This window comes from Ictidomys tridecemlineatus, chromosome 7, assembly GCF_052094955.1.
Source record: "Ictidomys tridecemlineatus isolate mIctTri1 chromosome 7, mIctTri1.hap1, whole genome shotgun sequence".
Classification (NCBI taxonomy): Eukaryota; Metazoa; Chordata; class Mammalia; order Rodentia; family Sciuridae; genus Ictidomys; species Ictidomys tridecemlineatus.
In genome coordinates, this window is record NC_135483.1 from 181,114,777 (window position 1) to 181,139,291 (window position 24,515).

The 24,515-nt window shown below is 44.2% G+C and overlaps 2 protein-coding genes and 1 pseudogene across 13 annotated transcripts in view; 2 read left to right on the top strand and 1 right to left on the bottom strand.

Moving 5' to 3' along the window:
• Cnppd1 (cyclin Pas1/PHO80 domain containing 1) lies at positions 1–5,503 on the bottom strand. 4 transcript variants are annotated; one of them, XM_013360882.3, is made up of 9 exons: positions 5,369–5,503; positions 4,387–4,473; positions 3,839–3,947; positions 3,050–3,131; positions 2,772–2,892; positions 2,559–2,687; positions 1,939–2,000; positions 1,446–1,563; positions 1–1,225 (listed from the first exon to the last, which is right to left on the bottom strand). In XM_013360882.3, the coding sequence occupies exons 2-9, from the start codon at positions 4,453–4,455 to the stop codon at positions 680–682; spliced, it is 1,236 nt and encodes a 411-aa protein (XP_013216336.1). In that variant the 5' UTR covers positions 4,456–4,473; positions 5,369–5,503; the 3' UTR covers positions 1–679. The 4 variants fall into 4 exon arrangements, with proteins under 4 accessions (XP_013216336.1, XP_013216335.1, XP_013216334.1 ...); XM_013360881.3 differs by having other exon boundaries at positions 5,252–5,390; XM_013360880.4 differs by lacking the exon at positions 5,369–5,503 and adding an exon at positions 4,706–4,844.
• Retreg2 (reticulophagy regulator family member 2) overlaps positions 5,504–24,515 on the top strand; it is a 24,052-nt gene continuing 5,040 nt past the window's right edge. The window contains exons 1-12 of one of the 8 annotated variants that reach the window (XR_013424317.1): positions 5,655–6,130; positions 6,420–6,526; positions 7,326–7,356; positions 7,623–7,848; positions 8,096–8,180; positions 8,490–8,633; positions 8,786–8,880; positions 9,031–9,166; positions 9,403–9,698; positions 12,092–12,243; positions 19,032–19,071; positions 20,309–20,385. Coding sequence is in view for 4 of the 8 variants with exons in the window: in XM_013360876.3 (XP_013216330.2) it covers positions 5,862–6,130; positions 6,420–6,526; positions 7,326–7,356; positions 7,623–7,848; positions 8,096–8,180; positions 8,490–8,633; positions 8,786–8,880; positions 9,031–9,166; positions 9,403–10,034 (1,725 nt within the window). In the remaining 4 variants the exon portion in view is untranslated. The other 7 variants (XR_013424318.1, XR_013424315.1, XR_013424316.1 and 4 more) reach the window with 7 other exon arrangements.
• The window catches only part of LOC101966726 (histone deacetylase complex subunit SAP18 pseudogene), an 18,563-nt pseudogene continuing 6,236 nt past the window's right edge, over positions 12,189–24,515 (top strand). Inside the window, exons 1-2 of the transcript XR_013424320.1 lie at positions 12,189–12,243; positions 24,347–24,419. The product of XR_013424320.1 is annotated as a histone deacetylase complex subunit SAP18 pseudogene (transcript). The remainder of the gene's footprint in view (positions 12,244–24,346; positions 24,420–24,515) is intronic.

A 24,515-nucleotide genomic window follows, 5' to 3' on the forward strand; every position in this document is an offset into this window, starting at 1 on the left:
TGCAACTGAAACTGTTTATTGAAATCTCAGTTCTATAAAAGCATGAAAAATCCAGATACAAAGCAATAGCTGGAAAGGCCTGTGAAGAGAACACCTGGAGAGAAACTGGAACAGAGGGAGCTACGGAGCAGGGTACTAAGAGGTTGGAGACAGAAGATCAAAGTTGAAGGTCCCAGCAGTCTATGGGTGTAGAAAGGCTTTCCTGACTCACCCATATTTCCCTAAGCAGATTTCACCTTGGTCCCATCAGTCCCTGGCTCTTCTGTCTCTGGGACATCACACAAGCCCATGTGGACATTTCCTTTTTCCCCTCGCCCCAGTTCCTCCATCTCCCGACCTTTTCTTTTTCACCCAAGGAAACTCAAAAGCAAAAGCCTAGAAGAGCCCCAGGGACCCAAAATGGGGGCTTCTCCTTTGCCATTTGTGACATGCCCGTGGTCACCAAGCTGAAGTTTTCCCTGACATCATCACTGCCCTGGGCCAAGCAGCCAGCCATTAAGGTCTGGGAGAGTGAATGACCTTTTATAGCCTTTCTGCCCCTCAATCCCCTAAGCTTTTACCCAGGAGGACAGGGGATCAGCCAAAGACCCAGAGAGGTAGCGAGGATTTAAGTCAAACTTCCCTCTCCCAGGTTCTCAGGGACTCCCAAATCCTCTTAATGCACTCCTCAGAGCTCTACCTAGCCTGGGAAAATGAAAGACTTGAGACGAGCCAGCTCCATGACACTGAAAAGGGAACACTGCTGGGGATGGGGGAGCGGAGAAGCCATTGGGCTCCAGGGCCAAGGTGGAGCCAGGCCATGGGTGTGGTACCAGGGGCTGGGAGGCCCAGCGGACACCGTGCGATTGGGGTGGTGGCAGGCACGGCAGGTTGGAGGATCTCTCTGGACATTCTGGCAAAGGCGGCAGTTATGGAGAAGTGTGGGTGGGGCAGGGGGATCTGGGGGAGGTAGTGTTGGGGGGGTCAGTGAGGCCAAAAGACTGCCCCAGAGTGAACGTAGCCCTACGTCGCCTTCCATGCAGGTGGAGATGTTAACAGAAGATGGCAGGCACTGTGGCACAGAAGTTGGTAAACAAGGTTCCAAGAGGCCCTTGGAGGTCAGTCCAAGGTCAGGAGGGCCAGGTGGGGGACTGCAAGACAGCCCCAAGGACTGGTGTATTACAGCCACTGATGCCACAGCCAAGGCCACACTGCTCACATATGCCATGGCTAACAGACAGGAGAACTGCAGGAGAGAAGGCAAGAAAGCACCAGGTTGCTTACTTTAACACACACACCTATCTTCTATAAAAATATTTTTTCAAATTAAAGCTCTCCAAAGCTCCTCTAACTTCCCCTCACTCATCTACTCCCGAGCCCCATTTCCTAAGCCTTTCAGTGTTTTGCTTTATAACACCTACACACCAGCCCATTCAAGATCCCTCTCCTTTCTAACCCCTCCTCACCTTAACCAGCCTCTGGCAGAGGGAGCCCAGAGCCAGCTGCCAGGTTGGTTGCTCCAGCAGCACACACAAATCTGTGTAGGTGTACCAGCCCCGCCGTCGACCCTGCTGCTCAGCCACACTGGTGGGAGAGAAGAGGAGAAACAGAGTCTTCAACTCTGCTGCAGCTATACTAGGGACACCTTCTTACCCCTCAGGACCCTCCAGAAAGCACTGCAGAACTCAAATTTAAGTGCTCAGATTCCAGAAGCAAAGAAAAAGACCAAAACCTGTATTTTATTTTTATTTTTGCAGTGCTGGAAAGGTACATATTTCCAATAATCTACTCTCAGCCTCCTAAAAAAGGGCAAGCAGGTTTAGGAATCACCCCCTTGGGCAACTCTCTTATTTGTTTCCTTCCTACCCCAAGTCACACAGACCTTCATTTCTAGATTCTATGGCTTAGGCCTTAGCTTCTCAATCCCTCAAACCTTTCTTCTTGATTCATAGAACATACCAACTCTCCAGCCAGCTCAGCACCTCAAAGATCTCCCTCGGGTCAGTGTACAGACTCCAGTCCTGTGGGCAAGAGGGAAGAGCATCAAACCTGACTTGGATGTGAGCCACAGTCATCTGAGAACACGAGCCATGGCAGAAACTACAACCTCTACATAGCTGACACTTACTCTGTATTTACGGTACTGTCTCAAGAGCTTTTACATAAGCTGATATAATACACAAAATACCTACTTTCACATTATACCCTATATTAAGGGCAAAGACAGAAAATAACCCAGAGAATGGTCCACGTCCACAGAGCTTAGAATGTAGAGGCAGAATAAGTTTGGAAGCAAACAGTCAGAGCCCAACATGACAGGTCTGACTCAGTGTGCCCTGTGGGGTCCTAGAGGAATAAAGGAGGGAAGGAAGTACTCTATTCCTGGCCTCACCACTCCAGGAACCTCCTAAAGGTTAATACTGAAAGGATAGGAAGGTAAAACAATTAACAAAAAGGCACAAAGAGGACAGGCAAAAAGAGAAATGAAAAAAACGGCCGAAAACTGAGAGAGAACAAAGAATGAAAGGAAGGAACAGATGGACTAGGGGAAAAAAGTGAGAGACAGAATAGCTACTTGCCATGGCACGTAGGAAGCTCCTCTCCAAGGCGTTGAGAGTGGGCACAGCCACACCTCCAGCAGCTCCCCACTCATCATTGAAAACCTCCTCTTCCTCCCCTTCATCATAGAGGTACTTACTGGCCACCATCTGCACAGGAACCAGAAGTGGCATCAATAGAGCTTGCGCCAGGTTCCTGGCTCACCAGAGAGATGAAGGAGAGGGGCACCTTACCATGGAGATCAAAAACAAGTCGGAGGATGACACATGCTGCAGGTAGTCCGGGTTTCGGTGCCGGAGTCGCTCAATGTATACCAGAGCTAGCATCATGGCACATGGGGAAATGCACGCCTCCCTAGGAGGTGGAAAGAATCAGTAACTAAAGCCAAGAGTCATTAAGCTCTCACAATTCTTACAACATCCATCTCTACATCTTCTCTTTAGAGACAATATTCTTCCTTTTATAGGGCCCAAAAACTCTCATCCTAGTTGATCCTCAGTTCCTGGCTCACCGTGACACATGAGCTACATATTTCTTCTGGAGTCGGCGAATAGGACTGGGGGCTGCTTTCTGGAGCAGTTCTACTGCAATGTCTGTAAAGGGAAGAAGGAAGACAAAGTGAACAAATGACTCCCACACCAGGCCCCATTGCTCTCAGTAAAAACCCAGGTCTATGTTATCTGAGGCCTTGGGAACAAAATAGAGAGCAAATGGTCTCAAGTTGAGACAAAAAGCCCTAAGTTTGAATTTCAGATCATTCCAGCAGGAAGGCTAATTCCCTGTCAATTCAAATGGATCATATCTGTCTTTCACTGATGTTTGTCTAAGAAATAGACAAACCCAAGAGAAATCCCTAGAAAACTAAGTTTGTGATATATGAATGCAGAGAAATACCAGGGTGGTGTAGCTCAGTGGTAGAATATGTGCCTAGCATGTGTAAGGCTCTGGATTCAATCCCCAATACTACACACACAAAAAGAGCAGGCCTGGGTGCCTGTTACAAGTCCCAGATACTTGGGAGGCTGAGGCAGGAGGATGACTTGAGCTCATAAACTGGAGACCAGCCTGAAGAACAAAAAAAGGGCCCCATCTCAAAAACAAAAACAAAACACTGGCTGTGAAATGTTGTTTATTCTCAGAGGCTAGAAGAACATCAGCTATAACCTGCATTCTTGAACCAAGTACCAATGAGCTAGCTTTGATAAGACAGTATACAGCTCTGGGGGTAAACCTGTAGGTATCTGGGTGACTGCTGACAGCCCCACTCTTACCCTCATCATTTGCCCAGTCATTGCCTAACCTGCTACAGGGCTAGAGAGCTCCTCCAGGTTGCAGTCAGTCTCCCAGTCCCAGCCATAGTACAGTCTCCTTCGGATCCGAGCATTCAGCTTCTGATGTCCTGGGAGGAACTAAAAACAGGGCAGAAGTGGGTGGAGAGTGAACTGTAGAGAAGAGTATAATGAAGATCCTGGCTCTCCTTAGGTGGTAAGGGTCAGCTTTGCTGCTAGGGGCCTTATGCCCCACTCAGTTCCTAGTTCTTTGGACTGTTTGCAAATGGCAGCCTGTGCCACAGGGAAGGAAAACACAAAGCCCTATTGAGAGCTCCCCGGTGACAGTCTCCAAAATGGGCCCCCAGTCTAGCCACCCCCCCTCCCTTCTTGCCCCGCGGCTCTGCCTCAGGGCCCAAGAGGCCGGGCCTCCAGTAAACACTACTCCAGCAGCTGCCGCCCAGTCCCGGGCACCAAAAGATGGTGAACTTTCAGTCCACTGGAGGCCTGAGGGGAACGCCCAGCATAAAAGGCGTTGCTGGAGAAGGGAGCTGGAGAAGAGGGCGGGCTACGCGCTCACCGTGAAATCTTGAAAGCCGGAGAGGGAGAAGGTGCCTTCTTCGTCCAGCAGGAGCCCGGCCAGGTCCATCGCACCGCCAGCCGCCGCCTTGCCAAGGTGGAGAAAGAAAGGAGTTGTAAAGGGCCGGCAGAGCCGTCCTCGCCCGCCGATTCACCTGCCCGCCTGTCTCCCCCGAGCGGGCCGCAGCCCTCGCCCGCCAGCCCCCTCCCCTCGCGGCGGCAGCGGCAGGCGGAGCCCGGGCGGACCGGCGCTTCTTCCTGTTCCGCCCCGAGCGCGGCGCGGCGGAGCTCCACGGCGGGGTGCCTGGCGCGGCGCTCACCTCGCAGTTAAGAGACGACCCCGCAGCCCAACGCCTACACCGCGGTGCCGCGTCCGCCCCGCGTCTACAAGCCGCGCGCGCGTCGCCGGCGAGTCAGAGGCCGGCAGGAAATGCCGCCCCGCCTGCCGGGAAGACGAGCCCCGCAGAGCTGAGCCCCGAGGACCTTCGTCTCAGAAATGGGGACAGTTCTTAGGAGACCACGCCACCGAGGGCGAACCAGCCAGGCGGACCTTTCCGTGTCCCTGTGTTAATGTGAATAAAGCAGGCAGCACCGAGCTGCCCCACTTGTTTAGAAGAGATGAACTCAGTCAATAATGCACACAGAAGGCGGCTGCGAAAGCACGCAGAAACTTCCTGTGGGAGCAGTACGGCCAGGTGAAAGGGACATTTTAGCTTTTCACTGTATACCTTCCAGTATAGTTTGACATTTTAAGCCTAAATGAATAAGTTTTGCTGGGTTTCTGCAAACAGTGATGTTTGTATGCCTCCCCACCAACAGCTGCATCTCTGGTTTTATTTTTAAACCCTCCTACCGCCCTCACTCACGCAAGGCGATGGGGGAGCAAGGAGCGCCAAAACGTGGAGTCGAGAAAGAAGTTTACGGAAAGGGGAAGAAGCAACTTGTTTTCAAGTCTGTCGAGTCACGCGCTCGTGTTTGTTTACCCGCTGAGGGGAGGGACCTGGGAGGGCCACTAGTACGTAGGGAGTTGAGTACTGAGACGGCCGCCGCCCTTCCCGAGCAGTAGCAGCAGGTCCTATCCAGGATACTCGGCGCCCGGAAGACCACTTTCTGCTCCTCCAATCGGGGTCACATCTGTGATACGATCAGCTCTAGGCGCCTCAGTCTCCCTGCGGACACTGAGAGAAGAACGCGAACTGTGCAGAACTGACCCCGACCTACGGTCACGAATACCACAGGAAGAACTACGGACCTGCGTAGGTGCCGGGTCAACGCAGCCGCCTGCGCGCACGCGCGGGTCGCCCATCCGGGCGGTTGAGCCGCGTCACGTGACGCCCTCGGCGCTCCGCCGTCACGTGACGCCCGTCCGCAGCCTTTGCTCTCCTCGGCTTGCGCCCCCTTCCGCCTGACGCGCCCCTGGCGGCGGCCGCGCAGCCCTGGCTCCTAGTGGGCTCGGGCGGCGGCTGCGGCTGGGCTATGGCGAGCGGCGGAGGCGGTGGTAACACCGGCGCAGGTGGGGGCCCGGGGCTGGGCCTGGGCCTAGGTCTGAGCCTCGGCATGGGTGAGGCCACCTGCGAGGCGGAGGAGGAGGCGGCCACGGCCGAGGCGGTGGGACGCCTGGCCACGACACTGTGGCTGCGGCTCCGCGGCTGGGAGGCAGTGCTGGCGGCGGCGCAGCGGCTGCTGGTGTGGGAAAAGCCGCTGCACAGCCTGGTCACGGCGGCCGCGCTCAACGGCCTCTTCTGGTAACGGCCGCGGAGGAGGGGGGCGGGGCCGGGCTGCGCGGGAGAGCGGGGGCGGAAGGGACCAGGAGCACCTTTCTTCTTTCTGGGTTGTCACTTGGCCTGGGGAAATGATCCATCCCCCAGGTTTTGAAGGCTGACGTCCGCCTGGGTTGCTGCATTCCTCTATCTCTGGGTGGCGAGTTAGGCCTGCAAGTGCTGTACCCGCATCTGTGGGCGCTTTTCCGCCTTTAGCGATGAACGCAGGAGCCACTCTCACCCACTCCCCGTGGGGTGCTTCTCTCTCTCAAAGGTTGCTGTCCTCATCGTCCCTCCGGCCTTTCTTCCTACTCAGCATCTCACTTTTGGCCTACTTTCTGCTGGATCTCTGGCAACCTCGCTTCCTCCCTGATGTTTCAGGTGAGTGGTTCCTCATTGGGCAAGCACCTGTTTATTTGCGTGCTTGCTTTGTGCTTGATCTCCTGAATGGGGATGAAGGTAACATATAGCAGGCATTTCCCAAAATTGATGTGTCTGTGGATGTAGTGGTTAAGAGTGGATTTTGCAGGGCTGGGGATGTGGTCAAGCGGTAGTGCGCTCACCTGGCATGCGTGCGATCCTCAACACCACATACAAACAAAGATGTTGTGTCTGCCGATAACTAAAAAGTAAAATATTAAAATTCTCTCTCTCTCTCTCTCTCTCTCCCTCTCTCACTCTCTCTTTAAAAAAAAAGTGGATTTTGCAGCCAGCTTGCCTGGGTTTCATGCCCATCTCAGTAGCACTTACATGTGTATAATCTTGTAAATAGTCTCAATTTCTGTCTCAGTTTTCTTATCTCTGAAGTAGGGATGATAGAATTTAACATCGTAACAAGATAAGGATTAAATGAGTCAACACACGATGCATGATTATGGTAGTGTTTAACTTACGCTATTTGTACTAGTTTGTTGGGGGTTTTTTATATAATTAATGTGCATTTTGGAGCAAGAGGTGTCAGGCTGTGTGAATTGTGTGGGATATGAACAACAATAAGATGTGGTGTCTGTGTTTAAAGGGTAAAGTTTAAAAAAGGACATAGAGCAATGTGTAATACCTACTGCAGTTAGTATTTGAAGAAAGTTTTCTGGGATTGCAGAGGAGGATAACTATTTCTGCCTGGGGAGTGTCTGCCAGTGCCTCTACCACTTAATAATTTGTCACCTTTCTTTCTCCATAGCATCATCCCCTGAGGAACCACACTCTGACAGGTGAGTACAGACCGTCTCCTGAAGACAGTCTACTTCTTGATGCTGATGTCACCACAAAGAAGAGCAGTGCTGCAGCTTCTACAGGCACAGCCCCAGCCAAGTGAAGGGACTGACAATAGGCTGGAGTTTTCTTGGTTCTAGGCTCCTGTGTTGGTGTTTGTACAACTGCTGCTTTTGACACAGGGTTGGGTACCCTGTGCTTTTCTTATACCCTTCGGGAGGTGGGTTTTGGTTTTTGTTTTTTTTTGTTTTTTTAACTTCCTTAGAGTGAAGATCTCATCAGCAGTCTTAGAGGGAATTGAATACCTAGGAAACTGGTGTCTGAGGCCTCTAGGGGTCATGTCATGTCTCTCCAGTGAGGGTGCGGGGTCAGGCGCCCGGCCGCACCTGCTGAGTGTGCCCGAGTTATGCAGATACCTGGCTGAGAGCTGGCTCACCTTCCAGATTCACCTGCAAGAGCTGCTGCAGTATAAGAGGCAGAATCCAGCTCAGGTAACTTTCCCCACACCCTGTAATGGTTTTTTGAAGGTGAGGGTAGGGTAGAGCAGAAGTGTTGTGAGCTATTGCTGTAAATCTCCTTAATTGATTCTCATGGGCATCGTGTTGACTAGACTGGATCACTGAACTTCTAGTGGAAATACCCATTCTGTCACAGCTGAGCAGTAGTTTGTTAACCTACATGAGTTGGGCACAAAGCTCAGCAAACTCATCTTCACAGACCTTGTATTCTTCTCTGCAGTTCTGTGCGCGAGTCTGCTCTGGCTGTGCTGTGCTGGCTGTGCTGGGACACTATGTTCCAGGGATTATGATTTCCTACATTGTCTGTGAGTAAGGGCCAGCCCTGCCCTTCCCATAGCCTTCTTCTTTTCTTTCCACAGACCAACCTAGCGGGAGGACTATGTTTTCTTTGTTCAGTTCCCCATGGGTGGAGGTTTCCAGGGATGCTATAGAGCATTTCTATTTATAGTAGAAGAGTTGTTTAAGGAGGAAGACAGTAGATTTAGGGCAAAAAGGGTAGCACTACTTGGGAAAGGACCAGGATTCCTTCAGCTCTTCTTACTTAGAGACCAGCTGAATGAAGGCTGTCTAGGAAATTGGCCTAGAGAACTCTGAGTGAACTTTCTAACCCATAGTGCTGAGTATCCTGCTGTGGCCCCTGGTGGTTTATCATGAGCTGATCCAGAGGATGTACACTCGCCTGGAGCCCTTGCTTATGCAGCTGGACTACAGCATGAAGGCGGAAGCTGATGCCCTGCATCACAAACATGACAAGAGGAGTAAGGGACTCTCTCAATCCAGGAGGGTGAAGGGGGGAGGACCTGGATTATGGCTTGAAATGCCCTGGAATTTAGATCATCTCCAGTTCCTTGGCCATGTTTGTCCCCCATTATTGTCCTTGCTTGGACACTGCCTTATTGCTCTTCTCTAGAGCGGCAAGGGAAGAACGCACCCCCAGGAGGTGATGAGCCACTGGCAGAAACAGAGAGTGAAAGCGAGGCAGAGCTGGCTGGCTTCTCCCCAGTGGTGAGGTCCAGGGGAGATGGGGATGTCAAATAGAAGGCTGGGGAAATCTGTATGCTTTAGAACTGCCACCTCTCAAGGAGGTGGGAACCCTACAGTTTGGGAGCACGGTGCTCTTATCCCATTGTTGTGTTCATCCTGATTTTCCTGCAGGTGGATGTGAAGAAAACAGCACTGGCCTTGGCCATTACAGATTCAGAGCTGTCAGATGAGGAGGCCTCTATCTTGGAGAGTGGTGGCTTCTCTGTATCACGGGCCACAACTCCACAGTTGACAGATGTCTCTGAAGGTATGGGAAGCCTTTTGCCTCTCTCGATCTTCCTTTTTTCATTCCATGGGGTGCTGGTTGTGCTCTCTGGCTTCCCACAAATCATATTTCCTCTGGGTAACGGACCCTCTGATTTAAGGTCCGAAAGATCTTAACATAATCCCTGGCCTAGCATCCATTTTTTAAGTTTGTGTCCTTAAACTTTTGACTGTTGTGGTCAGAGTAACAGCCCCATTTCTAACTTTTTCTCTGCTCAGACTTGGACCAGCAGAGCCTGCCGAGTGAGCCAGAGGAGGCCCTGAGCCGGGAGCTGGGAGAAGGAGAGGAGGCAGAGCTGGCCCCTCCTGAAGATCTGCTAGGCACCCCACCAGCTCCCTTAAGGCAAGCCCTGGACTTGGAGGAAGGGGAGGAAGATGTAGCAGCCAAGGAAACCTTGCTTCGGCTGTCATCCCCTCTTCACTTTGTGAACACGCACTTCAATGGGGCAGGGTCCCCCCAGGATGAAGTGAAGTGCTCCCCTGGAGGACCAGTGGAGACGCTGAGCCCAGAGGCAGTGAGTGGTGACCTCACAGCTCCGCCCAGCACCCTGTCACCCCCACTTTGCCTTGTTGAAAGTGACCCAGTCCCCTTCCCTTCCCCCTCCATGCTCCCTCCTCTTCCCCAGGACTCACCCCAACCCCTGCCTGCCCCTGAGGAAGAGGAGGCACTTGCCACTGAGGACTTTGAATTGCTGGATCAGGGGGAGTTGGAGCAACTGAATGCAGAGCTGGGCTTGGGGCCAGAGATACACCCAGAGCCCCCTGATGCTCCACCCCCTCCTCCCTTGGGGCCAGATACCCATTCTTTGGTACAGTCAGACCAAGAGGCACAGGCCATGGTAGAGCCATGAGCCATGGGGAAAGAGCTACAGGCACAGTGGGCTTCCTGGCTTGAGGTGTTTCCCTACCACTCTAGGGTGGGGCAGTGTGTGGGGAAGCTGGCTATCAGTTGGTAACCAGTCTACCTTCTGCCTGCCTGCCTGCTGTCCTAGGCTTGGTGCAGCACCTGTGTCTGGGACGGATTTTAAGTCTGTAAATAATTTTTCATTTGGGTTAGTGGATGTGTACAGGGCTAGGGAAGTCCTTCCCACAGCCTGCACTTGCCTCCCTGCCTCATTTCTATTTTCATTCCACTATGTCCCAAGCCCTGGTGGTCTAGCCCTTTTTTCCTCCTATCCTCAGGGACCTGTGCTGCTGTGCCCTCATGTCCCACTTGGTTGTTTAGTTCAGGCACTTTATGATTTTTCTCTCCTGTCCTGCATTCCCCTCAGCTTTGTTTCCTTGCTGTGTCCTGTCCTTAGCAGTGCAATCCTTTGACATCTCCTTCCCACAGATACTGGCCAAGCTTTAGTGTGGCTCCTGGTCTGGGAGGTAAAGAGTAATCCTGGAGTGATGGGAAAGGCCAGTAGTTCTGCATTTAGGTTGCTGCAGTCTCTAAAAGCTCCACTGTACCCTTGCCCTAGTTCAGCCTTTTCATGATGCAGGAGAGCAGGGTCCCACAGCACAGGTGTCAGTGCTGGATGGTAAACATGTGCTCTTGTCTTATTGAGACAAGAGGCTTCCTTGCTGTCCTAGGGTGGAAGAAGGAAACCTGCTCCTCTGGGCCATGGATGGGACCCCATTGGGGTCAGGAGGTAGATAGTAACATCTATGCAGGTGTCATTTGGAAAAATAAAGTGTTGATTGGCTAGAACTGCTGCCTGCTTGCCTGCCTGCCTCACTGTGAGCTGCCTCCCACACTGTGTGTTTTCCCCTCCTCACCCTTACCCCCTTCACTCTAGTCTTGCTTCTGGCTGTTCATTTATCTGGGTGCAAAACAAGGCCAGAAATGAGGATTACCTTGACACCCTAACTGCCCGTCAGCCATTTTCCTGACCACTGTGTGATATGTTTAGTGAGACTTAGCATGCGTGAATAAAGTGTATGCAGGAGGAAATTGCCTTGTCTTCCCAATTAGTAGAAATTTGGAGCCATAAAACTTGTTTTTTTCCATGTTGCTTACATCTTTAACACTGTCCTCTTAAGAAGTCATCTACATGCTAACAGCTTGCTCAGTCCTGATATATGGGACTGGGCAGGCCAAACAATAGTGGACTTATACATACCATAGCAACTGACTGAAGGCCAAGGAATACTAAAGAAATAATATCTAACAATTTTTAATGATTTATATATGTTGATGTGTTTTTTTCCTCACAACTCTTGAGATATATCCTGTTATTAACTCCCATTTTACGGATAGGTTAACTTTGCTGAAAGTAACAAGGCCCAACAAATGGTGGAACCAAGATCCAAACCCTCATATTTTGGCTCCAGCAGATACACTTGAATAGTCAGACCCTCTCTATCAACAGGATACAAATAGGAAGATGCTCAAAGATGAGGGAACTATAGAGTAAATCTGATACTTGGCTTTACAAAGGTTAGACTCATGACAATCCCCCCTCCTTTGGGAAACAAACTGAGCAGCTGGTCTCTATATGAGTTCATGTCCTTAGCCTTCAGCTGCAGGCACCATATGGCAATGCTGTCTTTCTGAGGTTGACTTCTATGCCTCATCTCTTCTGTGAGAATTTTCCATTGGTTTGATATTTACCATCTTTCAGGGTTGACTTGAGACCTTGTCCTATGTCACTGAAGAAATAAACTCATCATTATCCATAGATTTCAGAAGAGAATGGAAATCAGTTCTAATCAACAGGCAATTCCAGATTAGAATTAACCAAAGTCATTACCTAATGCTCCACTTTAATCTTTTTCCTTATTAATCGTGGAGTTCGAGACTGGAACCAGAAGCCTGTAGCTAGATCAAAACATCTCTGTAGGTTTGGAGCTCCTTAAGGGTCCATTATTGATGTTCACCCTGGCCTGATGGTTGCTACATATTGTCTATTTTTTCCATTATCAGGTGTCCTGGCCATTTTGTGTACCATGATGAAAAGCACAAGAAGACAACTTTTCCTATGAATGAAAGTGTGAAACCTATCATTAGGCTAAACAAAAATCAACCATGGAAGTACAGGCTTGGAGAAGAAGGGTTGGCTTCGTGTTTATGTTGGGGTAGGAAGCAGTATTCCTAACTATGTATCCAAACAGCTAATGGTGTAACTTGGCTGCTCATAAATTAATTTAGCTTTAGTTTGCCTTAATACAATTGTAGTCTTCAGAACAAGGAAAGTAGTAACTTCTGTACAGCACACAAGTGAAAATACTGCCAGAGGAGGGTTTGCTGTGCAGTGTGATCAATTGAAAGAATTGGGAAATGTTTTAAGAAGAGACTTTGAGTTGGTCATGTTAGCTGCCTTCAGATTGTGATGATTTGTAGGGTTTCAGAAGGCAGAAATTAAATCTTTTGAGTAGATTGATAACAGAGTTTCGTTTTCTAGACAAGGGATACTACAAAACAGATTTATTTTTTTCTTTTTGTGGAACTGGGGATTGAACCCAGGGAAGCACTGTACACTGAGCTACAAGTACCCCAGCCAACAAATTATCTTTAAAACACAATGGTCAAGGACAGAGATTCTAACAATAATCTTGTAGAGGAACACTACATCACCATGTCATTTTTCTTTTAGTATCTATCTAAAGTCTGCTCAAACTTCTCTACCTCCACCTGTTTCCTTAAATGTTGGTATATTGTTGGGTGTCAATAGTTGGCATTGCACTCTGCTCATTCATCCTAGGCAATTTCACATATTTACCTATTGGTTCCCACTTATTTGCTGATATTATCTAAACTTTAGCTCCTTTCCCAGAATTTCCAACTAGACATCTCCACTTGAATGTCCTACGGGTGCCTTCTGCTCAACAGATCAAAAACAACTAATTCTCTTTCCATTCTGCACTCTACTCCCCACCTCCCTCAAACAGAACATTCTTCTGAACTTTTCATCTTGTTTGTTGGCACCATTAACTATGATAGCCTACTTCTCCCTCATCCCACACCCAGTGTATCTCCAGTTGCTGCCAATTTGGTGTTCTAATCACTTTTTGAAGGCTACCTCCTCATCTCTGGACAGTTTTCCTGCCCACAGTCTTGTTCCTGACCACAAACCCTTACTTAATAAAATGTCTCAATTATTATTAGTTTTTGGTGTCAGGGACTCAACCTAGAGCTTCAAGCATAGTAAGCTTGTACTCTACTACTGAGCTACATTCCCGGTCAATAGAGTATTTAGAAATAATAGATTTGATGAGCTTTCTGTATTTAATATTTATTAACCAAAGGCTTATCTACAAGGTTATAAATTCAAGCTCCCTGAAAGGGTTAGGAAGTCTGAAGCTGGGTACAGTGGCTCTTGCCTCTATTCCAAAAAGGTCCAGAGGCTGAGGCAGGATGATCACGAACTCACGATTGCCTCAGTGATTTAGCAAAAACCCTCAGCAAATTAGACCCTATCTCAAAATGAAAAAAAGGACTGGGGACGTAGCTCAGTGGTAAAGCGCCCCTTCCCCACTGCTCAGCTGTGCTGCTCACTTGCTCTACATGCATATACTTATTTTCATGCCTGCACAGTGCAGCATCTCAGCTATGGCATCCCCCACCCCACCCCTCCAGTGCTGAGGATCATACCGAGGTCCTCATGCATGCTAGGCAAGTACTCTGCCACTGAGCTACATCCCCAGCCTCTCACTTTTTTTTTTTTAATACTTGGGATTGAACCCAGGGGCACTCTACCACTGAGTTACATCCCCAGCCCTTTCTGTACTTTAAGACAGGGTCTTGATAATTTGCTGAGAATTTCACTAAGTTACTGAGGTTGGCCTCAAACCTGTGATCCTCCTGCCTCAGTATCCTGAGTTGCTGAGATGATAGGCATGTAACACTGCACCTGGCCCTTTACTTTTTTTTTTTTTTTTTTTTTTTTTGTGTGTGTGTGTGTGTATGTGATGCTGAGAATTGAACCCAGGGCCTTATGCATGCGAGGCAAGCACTGTACCAACTAAACTATGTCCCCAACCTGGCTTTTAAGATATCTTCAGGTCACACTATATCAACAAACCTGCCCTGATATTCCATATCATACCCATTCCCATATCAGTCCTGCTCTTCTAGTGTTCCTATGGTATCTTAGGCATACTTCTTTCCACCTATTACGTAGAATTTTCATATGTTCTCTGTATGTATATGTATCCATAACTTTAAATGTTCATTCTTGAAGGCAGAGACTGTCAATTCACCTGAATATTCCCAAAATCTACCACAGTGCCTGACACATAATAAATGCTCAATAAATGTATACTGGACTAAACAAGTGCACTGTAATAACTAGTTCCAACTTTTGAAGCGGACAATATAAATAGAGTTTGGTGGTATCTGTTGAAGGTAAATATTTTGTTATTGTTCCAGAGTTGATAGTAGCTAAATTAAAATAATCCACAGATAGACTTGTGGGTTCTTTGTTTCTGCATTAGGTTAGGTAGATTTGGAGAATTATATTTGCTGGTTTTGGAGCTAAAGATTTTCTGAGTTTAAAGTAAGATTGCCCAATTAGCTTGAACCATTATGACTGCATCAAAATATTATATTATTTGGAAAATAATTTGGGCTAAAATATTTAGACTCAGATATTTTAATCATTCAATCTAGTCATGTCTGGGCATTGTGGCACAAGTCTGTAATCCCAGCAACTTGGGAGGCTGAAGCAGGAAGATCACAAGTTCACATCTAGCCTTAGCAACTTAAATGAGACCCTAAGCAATTCAGTGAGACCCTGTCTCTAAATAAAATTCAAAAAAGGACTGGGGATGTGGCTCAGTGGTTAAATGTCTCTTGGTTCACTCCCCACCACAAAAAAAAATAATAATAATCATATGTAGGGCTGGGGATGTGGCTCAAGCGGTAGCGCGCTCCCCTGGCATGCGTGCGGCCTGGGTTCGATCTTCAGCACCACATACAAAAACAAAGATATTGTGTCCACCGAAAACTAAAAAATAAATATTGAAAAAATTAAAAAAAAATAATCATATGTAGTAGGACTTACTTTAAAAAATTGAGCTACAGGCTAGGATTGTGGCTTATTGGTAAAGTGCTTGCCTAGCATGCATGAGGTACTGGGTTCAATCCTCAACACCACACAGAAATAAAATAAAGATATTGTGTCCACCTAAAAATAAATATTAAAAAATTTCATACATTCAGTAGAAATAAGTAAGATTAAAGAAGTTGATTGTTTTGTTGTTGTTTGCAATGCTCAGTGGTACAGTGCTTTCCTAGTTCATGTGAGGTACTGGGTTTAATCTTCAGCACCATATAAAAAATAAATAAATAAAATAAAGGTATTGTGTCCATCTACAACTAAAAAATATATATAAAAGCTGGGTGCAGTGGCACACATCCAGCAACTCAGGAGGCTGAGGCAGGAGGATTTTAAGTTCAAGGCCAGGCTCAACAACTAAACAAAGCCCTAAATTACTTAGCAAGATCCTACCTCAAAATAAAAAGGTCTGGAATTGTAGCTCAGTGATAAAGTATCCCTGGGTTCAATCTCCAGTACCAAAAACAAGCAAACAAACAAAACCAAAAAGATTGACAAATACTAAATGTAATCTTGAATTGAATGCTAGGTGGAGGGAAAAGAGCTGCTACAAAGGACACTATTGAGACAGTTGGTAAAATCTGAATATGTATATCATACAAAAGAGTATGTTGGGCTTTATAGCTCATTGCTAAAGCCCTTGCCTAGCATATATGAAGCCCTGGAATCAATCACCACAATACTTGCACACACACACATACACACAGATTGTATCAAGGTCAAATTTCATTAATTTAATAATTGTGGTATAGTTATACGAGTGGATATCCTTATTTTTAGGATACTGAAGAATTTATATGTATAGTTCTCTGTAAATTTTATCAAATAGTTTAAATTAATAATATATGGGGTGTGTGTGTACATGTGTATATGTGTAGAAAGATAGAAAATGATAAAGTAAATATAACTACTGGTTGTGAAGGAATACATAGATAAATATAACTAGAAGTTTCCTATTCAGTGGATAAATACATGTGATATATTTAGATAACTAAATAGAATGACAGACTAGAAGTAGACACAAAATAGGTGAATTTTGTAAACAAAATATTAAGCAAAAGAATAAAAACAAAATGATATATATGATTCCATTTATATAAAATGAATTTATACTGGTAGAAGGCAAGTTAGTGGCCACCATTGGATGTGGAGGGAAATGAGTGAAGGGGTCTTCTGGAATTCAGTAATCTTTTTTTATTTTCTTTATCTTTTTTTGTGCTGGGTATCCAACCTAGGGCTTTGCAAATGCTGGGCAAGTGCTTTACCACTAGAAGAGCAGACACATAAATGAGAAATAGAAAAGGATCAAGAATTATCAACACAGAAAACCCATCAAATCATAAAGATGAATAAGAGAGGAAGAACTGAACAAAGACTGTTCAACTAGAAGCAAATCAACAAAATGATAGGCACAAGTCCACACCTTTCATTAATAACTCTGAATATAAATGGCCTTAATTATTCATTTAAAAGACACAGACTGGCCATACATGGTGGCACATGTCTCTAATCCCAGTTACTCAGGATGCTAAGGCAGGAGGATCACAAGTTCGAAGACAACCTGGACAATTTAGAACTTGTCTAAAAATAAATGTTTTTAAGACTTAAACTGGCTGAATTAAAAACAAGGCTCAACAATATGCTGCCTACATGAAACTCATCTCACCAATAAAGATGCACACAGAATATAAGTGAAAGGATGGGGTCTAAGCAAATGGAATCTTAAAAACAATCAGGAATAGCTATATTTATAGGTAAGACAAAAGCAGTATGAAGAGAAAAAGATGGTCACTATATAAGAGTCAAGGGATCCGGGCTGGGGTTGTGGCTCAGTGGTAGCATGCTTGCCTAGCATGCATGACGCACCAGGTTTGATTCTCAACACCACATACAAATAAATAAAGGTCCATCAACAACTAAAAAAAAATCAGGGCTGGGGATATAGCTCAGTTGGTAGAGTGCTTGTCTTTCATGCACAGAGCCCTGGGTTCAATCCCAGCACCACACACACAAATAAAAAAAAACTATAATTTTGGGGCTGGGTATGTGGCTCAAGAGGTAGCGCACTTGCCTCGAATGCATGCGACCCGGGTTCAATCCTCAGCACCACATACAAAAAAACAAAGATGTTGTGTCCATGGAAAACTAAAAATAAATAAATAAATAAATACTAAAATTCTCTCTCTCTCTCTCTCTCTCTCTCTCTCTCTCTCTCTCTCTCTCTCTCTCTCTCTCTCTCTCTCTCTCTCCTTAAAAAAAATCAAGGGATAAATTCATCAAGAAAATGTAATGATTATAAATCTATATGCACCTAATAACAGAGCACCCAATTTTATAAAACAAACATCATTTAGACCTAAGAGGAAAAGATAGGCTCCAATAGTACCCCACTATCACCAATGGATCATACAGACCCAAAAAGAAAAAAGAAAAATCAACAAACTCAAAGTACACTATAGTTCAGTCTTTTTTTTTTTTTTGTGATGCTGAGGATTGAACCCAGTGCCCCACGCATGCCAGGCTATTGCATTACCGCTTGAGCCACATCCCCAGCTATAGTTCAGTCTTAATAAACATCTCCAGAGCACTCCATCCAACAGCTCCAGAATACAAATTCATCAGCAAATGGAACTTTCTCTGATATAGACCATATATTAGGCCATGAAACAAGTCAACAAATTAAAAATTATTGAAATCATATCTTGTATCTTTTCTAATCACAGTGGAATGAAATTAGAAACCATTGCAAGAGAAACTTTAGAAATTATACAAATAAGTGGAGATAGAACAACATACTTTTGAATGAACATTAGGTTATTGATGAAATCAGAAGGAAATTTAAAAATCCCTTGAAGCATGTGAAAATGGAAACAACATATCAAAACCTGTGAGATACAGCAATAGCAATACTGAGAGGGAAGTTTGTAGTGATGAGTGCCTACATTTTAAAAAATTGAAAGATTTAAAATAACCTAATGATGCATTTCAATGTCTTAGAAAACAACCATAACCAAAATTAGTAAAGAAAAAAGGTCAGAGCAGAAATAAGTAGAAGAGCTTAAAAGAACAATACAAAGGATCGATGAAACAAAGAGCTTGTTCTTTGAAAAAATACACAAAATTGACAAACCTTTAGTTAGACTAAAGAGAGAGATAAAAAGCAGATGGCTGGGCATGTGGCTCAGTGATCTAGTGCCCCTGAGTTAAATCCACAGTACCAAAAATATATATATACATATGTATATGTATATGTGTGTGTGTACACACTTTAAAATATATATTTTATACAATTGTATAAAAATATTTTTTAAGAAGCAGAGGTTACAAACATTACTACAGAAAGTCAAAGAATCATTAGGGAATATTTTGAAAAACTACATGATAAAATATTGGATGATCTAGAAAAAACAGACAAATTCTGGACACATTTGACCTTCAAAAATTGAACCAAGAAGATATTAAAAATGGAATAGACCAATAACAAACAGTAAGAATCAATCAGTAATAAGTGTCTCCCACCAAAGAAAAGCCAAAGAACAGATGGCTTTACTGCTGAATTTTACCAAACTTCTTATTTTGAGGGTGGTACTAAGGATTGAGCCCAGGGGTGTTCTACCAATGAGCTACATCTCCAAGCCTTTTAATTTTTTGAGACAGGACCCAATGAAATTTCCCAGGCTAGCCTCAAATCTGTGATCCTCCTGCCTCAGCCTCCTTTGTCACTTGGGATTACAGGCATGAGGCACTGTACCAACTTGAATTTTATCTAACTCTTAATGAAAAACTAACAACAATACTTCTCCACAGGGCTGAGAGGGAGGGAACACTTCCAAACTCATTTTGTGAGGTAAGCATTACCCTGTTATCAAAATCCGAGAAGGACACAATGAAAAAAGAAAATAGACCAATATATTTTATTAAGAGCAATGGAAAAGTTCTAAATGAAATACTTACAAATCAAATTCAACAGAACAGCAAAAGATCATGCTACCATGATCAAGTTGGTTTCATTTCAGGGATGAAAGAATTGCTCAACATATACAAATCAATAAACATAAAACAGCACATAAAGAGGGTCAAGGAAAAATTATATAATCACTGCAACAGATACAGAAAAGCATTTGATAAAATTCACCATTCCTTTTATGATAAAACACCTGAACAAATTAAGCATAAAGGATCATACCTCAACATATGACAAACCCATAGTCAACATCATGTTGGATGGGGAAAACTGAAAGCATTTCCTCTAAGATCAGGAACAAGACAAGCCCCTCCACTGTCACAGCTGATTCAATATAGTACTAGGGATTTTAGCCAGAACAATTAGGTAAGAGAGAGAAAAATAAGAGGCCGACAAACAGGAAAGGAAAATGTTTAATGTTCCCTGTTTGCAGATGATATGATTCTACACACAAAAAAAACAAAGAATCCAGTCAAAAGTTAGAACTGATAAATATCTATGGTAAAGTAACAAGACACAAAACCAACATACAAAAATCAGAAACTTTCTATACAGCAAAATTAATTGGCTTATAAATCATGAAAACAATCCCTATAGCATAATCATAAATAAATAAAATACCCAGAATAAACTTAAATGAGGAAGTGAAAGAATTCTATGTTGAAAATTACAAAATGCTAAAGAAAGATTTTGACTTCCCATGTTCACAGATTGAAAGAATTAATATTTTTAAAATGTCCATACTACATGTTATGGTTTGGATGTGAGGTCCCCAAAAACTCCTGTATTAACATAGGGTGCAAAATGATTAGGTTATGAGAGCCATAAACTAATCCATGGATTAATCCATTTGATGGAGTAATAATTTGAATGGATTATTGAGTGGGAACTGTAGGCAGATGGGGCATGGCTGAAGGAAGTGGGTCACTGGGGATGTGGTTTGAGGATTATGTATTTTGTCCTTGGCTCTTGTTCTCTCTCTCTCTCTCTCTCTCTCTCTCTCTCTCTCTCTCTCTCTCTCTCTCTCTCTCTCTCTCTCTCTCTCTCCTTCCCGGCTACCATGATGTGAGGACTTTCCTTTCCACTGCCCTTCTGCTACAATTCTCAACCTAACCTGGAGCCCAGAGCAATGGGGTCTGAGGACCATGGAATGAATCTCTGAAACCATGAGCCAAAATAAACTTTTTCTTCTCTAAATTGTTCTAATCATATATTTTGGTTACAGTGATGGAAAATGAACTGTCACACTATCCAAAGTGATCTACAGATTCAGTGCAATCCCTATCAAAATAACAATATTATTCTTCACAGAATTAGAAAAACTCCTAAAATTAATTTGGTAGCACAAGAGACCCAGAATAGCCAAAGAAATCTAGAGCAAAAAGAGCAAAACTGAGGGCATCATAATCCCTGATTTCAAGACATACTGAAGAGCCATAATAACAAGAACAACATTGCACTTGCATGAAAACAGACACACTGACCAATGGTACAGAATAGAGAACCCAGAAACAAATTCAGATATCTACAGTCCACTGATTCTACATAAAGGTGCCAAAAACATACATTGGATAGAGAAAGGACAGCTTCTTTAACAAATGTTGCTGGGAAAACTGGATATCTACATGCAGAAAATTAAAATTTAACCCCTCTCACCCTATACAACTCAAAATGGATTAAAGACTAAATGTAAGATCTAAAACTACAAAACTACTAAAGGAAAACATTGGGGAAATACCTCAATATATTGGTATAGGTGATGGTTTTCTGGATAAGATCCAAAAGGAAACAAAGGCAAAATAATGACAAATGGGATTAAATCAAATTAAAAAGCTTTTGTACAGCAAAGGAAACAACAGAGTGAAGAGACAATCTGCAGAATGGGAGGAAATATTTGTCAGCCATTCATTTGACAAAGGGTTAAGGTCCACAATATATAAAGAACTCAAAAAACTTAACAACAAGAACCAAGGATCCACTTAAAAAATGGGCAAATGATCTGAATAAACACTTCTCTCAAAAAAGAAATATAAGGGCTGGGGATGTGGCTCAAGCGGTAGCACGCTTGCCTGGCATGCGTGCGGCCCGGGTTCGATCCTCAGTACCACATACAAACAAAAATGTTATGTCCGCCGAAAACTACAAAATTAAAATTAAAAAAAAAAAAAAAGAAATATAAGGCCAGTGCACTGGTGCGCACCTATAATCCCAGCAGTGGGGGAGGCCAAGATAGGAGGATTTTGAATTCAAAGCCAGGCTCAGAAACTCAGTGAGACCTTGTCTCTAAATAAAATACAAAAAAGGGTTGAGGATGTGGCTTAGTATTTAAGCACCCCTGGTTTCAATTTCTGGTGCCAAATAAATAAATTAAATTAAAAACAAATATCTGTCAATAAAACATGGAAAAAATGCTCAAGTTAATGGTGCACACCTGTAATCCCAGTGCATGCCTATAATCCCAACCAGCCTCTGCAAGTTCAAGGCCAGACTGGGCAATTTAGTGAGACCCTGTCTCAAAATCAAAAATAAAAAGAGCAGAGGATGTAGCTCAATGGTATAACACCCCTGGGTTCAATTCCTAGTACTAAGGTGGAAAATGTTCAATATCATTAGCCATCATGGAAATGCAAATCAAAACTACAATGAGATACCATCTCAAACCACTTAAAATGTCTGTTATCAAAACCAAGAAATAACAAAGGCTGGAGAGAATGTAGAGAAACAGGAACTTTTATATACTGTTGGTGGGAATGTAAATTTATTAACAGCCATTGTGGAAAATAGTATGGAGTTTCCTCACAAAAAAGTAGCGCTGGGGACATAGCTCAGTGGTACAGCATTTGCCTAGTTTGCACAAGGCCCTGCATTCAATCCTCAGTACTGAAAAAATAAAACAAAATCAAAACAAAACTACTGTAAGATCCAGCTATCCCATGCCTGGGTATACTTCCAAGAAAATAAAGTCAGTAGTATACAAAAGAGATATCTACATGCTCACATTTATCGTGTTACTCTTCATAATAGCCTAATTAGATATGGGAATCAGCCTAATTACTCATCAACAGATGAAGAGATAAAATATGAGATACACACACACACACACACACACACACACACACACACACACACACACATACACACATTTATTCAGCCATAAAGAATGAAATCCTGGCTAGGCATGATGCCATATGCCTGTAATTCCAGTGGCTTGGGAGGCTGAGGCAGGATTGCAAGTTCAAAGCCATCCTTAGCAACTTAGTGAGGCCCTAAGTAACTTAGCAAGACCCTGTCTTAAAAAATAAGAGGGGGGCTGGGGGTGTGGCTCAAGTGGTAGCGTGCTGGCCTGGCATGCCTGCAGCCCAGGTTGGATCCTCACCACCACATACAAACAAAGATGTTGTGACCGCCGAAAACTAAAAAATAAATATTAAAAATTCTCTCTCTTTCCCTCTCTCTCTCTCTCACTCTCTTAAAAAAAAAAAAGAAATGATAATTACAAACCTTAAAAAAAAAATAAGAGGGGACAGGGGCTTGGGATGTGGCTCAGGGGTTAAGCACCCCTGGGTTCAATTCTTGGTTTAAAAAAAGAAAAAGAAATACTGTCATTTGCAGCAAAATGGATGGAACTTGTGGACATCATGTTAAGCAAAATAAGCCAGACACAGAAAGACAGTTTCTCATTTGTAGAAACGAAAAAATGAAAGATGCCCTGTGGGAGACCAACCTTGCACATGACTGAGTCACACTCCCCGCTGGGTGCTGAGGCGCTCAGTCACAGAAATGTGGCAGAGCTTTCCCCACCCTTCTTCGGTTCCAGGGTCGGTGTCTCGTGCATGGGTGTGTCTTGCTAAGCCCCATGGGTGGAGCTATGCTCACCTGTTCCTCTGTAATATAACCCCTTGCCCTGTTTAGGATAGAATCTTCCATGAAAGTGCCTTGTGTGAGTCCCCTTCTCTTACTGTGCCCTTGGGTGTGGCCTATCCAGATGTCAGTCAACCTGCTGACAGTGGACATCATGAAGATAGACTCAGCCCCCTGAAACCTGACCCCTTGCCTCATTTAAATAGCTTCTCCTCAATAAAAGGGGTCAGCTAGTGCTCTCACACTCTCTCTCTTCCTGCCGACCCTTAAGGTCAGAAGAGTTGTCACAGCAACCTCAAAGAAAAAGGTATTTGTGTCTCTTATGTGGTTATTTCGTGCAGCCCAGTCAGCCCAGTTCAACTGGAGTGACCCCTGAGAATAGAAACCCGGCAATGCCCTGAAAGTAGGAGAGAGATTACTAGGTACTGGGAAGAGTACTGGAGGAAAAAGGGGTCCAAGGGCAGAAGAGGAGTAAATGCACAGGATCAATGCACAATATATGCATGGATGGAAATATCACAGTGAATTGCATTATTCTGTGCAGTCAATTATGTGTGTTAATATCATAATAAAATAATATTACTTTTATATGCTAATAATTTATTTTAAAATAACATGGGGGTTTTTGTTATTGGAGAGTAAACCCAGGAGCTCTCTACCACTGAGCCACATCCCCAGCAGTTTTTATTTTTTTATTTTGAGACAGGGTCTCCTTAAGTTGCTTAGAGCCTCAATAAATTTCTGAAGCTGACCTTGAATTTGGGATTCTCTTGCCTCAATCTCCCAAGTCGTTGGGATTAACAGGTGTGTGCCACTGTACCCAACTAAAATATGTATATTTAATGTTTATATTTTTAAATCTACATTTTTAGGTTTGTTTTCAAAGGTATTACTATTATTTACCTTATTTATTTATTTTTATTTACTTATTTATTCTATAATATTATACAGAAGAATAATACACATATAGAGTACAATTTTTCATGTCTCTGGTTATACACAAAGTAGAGTCATACCAATTTTACTTTTCAAAGTGCAGAATATTTTGCTTTAAAATGAAATTACTGGGCTGGAAATGTAGCTCAGTAGTAGAACTTGCTTAGCATGCAATAAACCTTGGGTTCCTGATACCAAAAACATTTTAAAAAATAAATAAGAAGCTGTTTTATGTAAAATAAATACTGAGATGCCAGTAAAGTCATTGTGTTCTCATTTTTAATCTCAGGCAGCTAGGAATTATTGGCACTGGGATTTGAACTCAGATTAGCTTTAGTTTTTTTGTTTTGTTTTGTTTTAGAGGTCTCGGCTATGTGGCCCAGGCTGGTGTCCTACTTGGGAGCCCAAGGGATCCTACCTGCTCAGCCTCCCAAGTAAGTGGAACTACAGGTGCTACCACCCATAGAATACCAGCTAGAATAGTTCTAGATTTAAACATTAAATCAGGGCTTTAATGCATCAATTCTATT